The sequence below is a fragment of the Fukomys damarensis genome, unplaced genomic scaffold, assembly GCF_012274545.1.
Source record: "Fukomys damarensis isolate Sample0158 unplaced genomic scaffold, DMR_v1.0_HiC HiC_scaffold_22, whole genome shotgun sequence".
Lineage (NCBI taxonomy): Eukaryota > Metazoa > Chordata > Mammalia > Rodentia > Bathyergidae > Fukomys > Fukomys damarensis.
The window spans coordinates 18,855,564-18,855,873 of NW_022900934.1; the positions used below are offsets into that span (position 1 = coordinate 18,855,564).

Consider the following 310-nt stretch of genomic DNA (forward strand, 5'->3'; position numbering starts at 1 on the left):
CCCGGGCCGACCCTGTACGCGCCTGCAGCCGGCCGGCTCGGTGTCGTCCACACCGCTCAGTACGCCGTGCAGCTCGGTTCCCTCTTCTCCCAGCTTCAGCCCGACCGAGCAGAAGACCCACCTCGAGGACCTGTACTGGATGGCGAGCAACTACCAGCAGATGAACCCTGAGGCGCTCAACCTGACGCCCGAGGACGCGGTGGAGGCGCTTATCGGCTCGCATCCAGTGCCACAGCCGCTGCAGAGCTTCGACGGCTTCCGAGGCGCGCACCACCACCACCACCACCACCACCCTCACCCGCACCACGCA

The 310-nt window shown here is 67.7% G+C and overlaps 1 protein-coding gene across 1 annotated transcript in view; it reads left to right on the top strand.

Annotated features, from left to right (window-relative positions):
- The window catches only part of Mafb (MAF bZIP transcription factor B), a 4,466-nt gene that overhangs the window by 1,985 nt on the left and 2,171 nt on the right, over positions 1-310 (top strand). Inside the window, exon 3 of the mRNA XM_033767096.1 lies at positions 2-310. This exon is cut by the window's right edge and continues 2,171 nt beyond it. Coding sequence (XP_033622987.1) covers positions 2-310 — 309 coding nt within the window. The remainder of the gene's footprint in view (position 1) is intronic.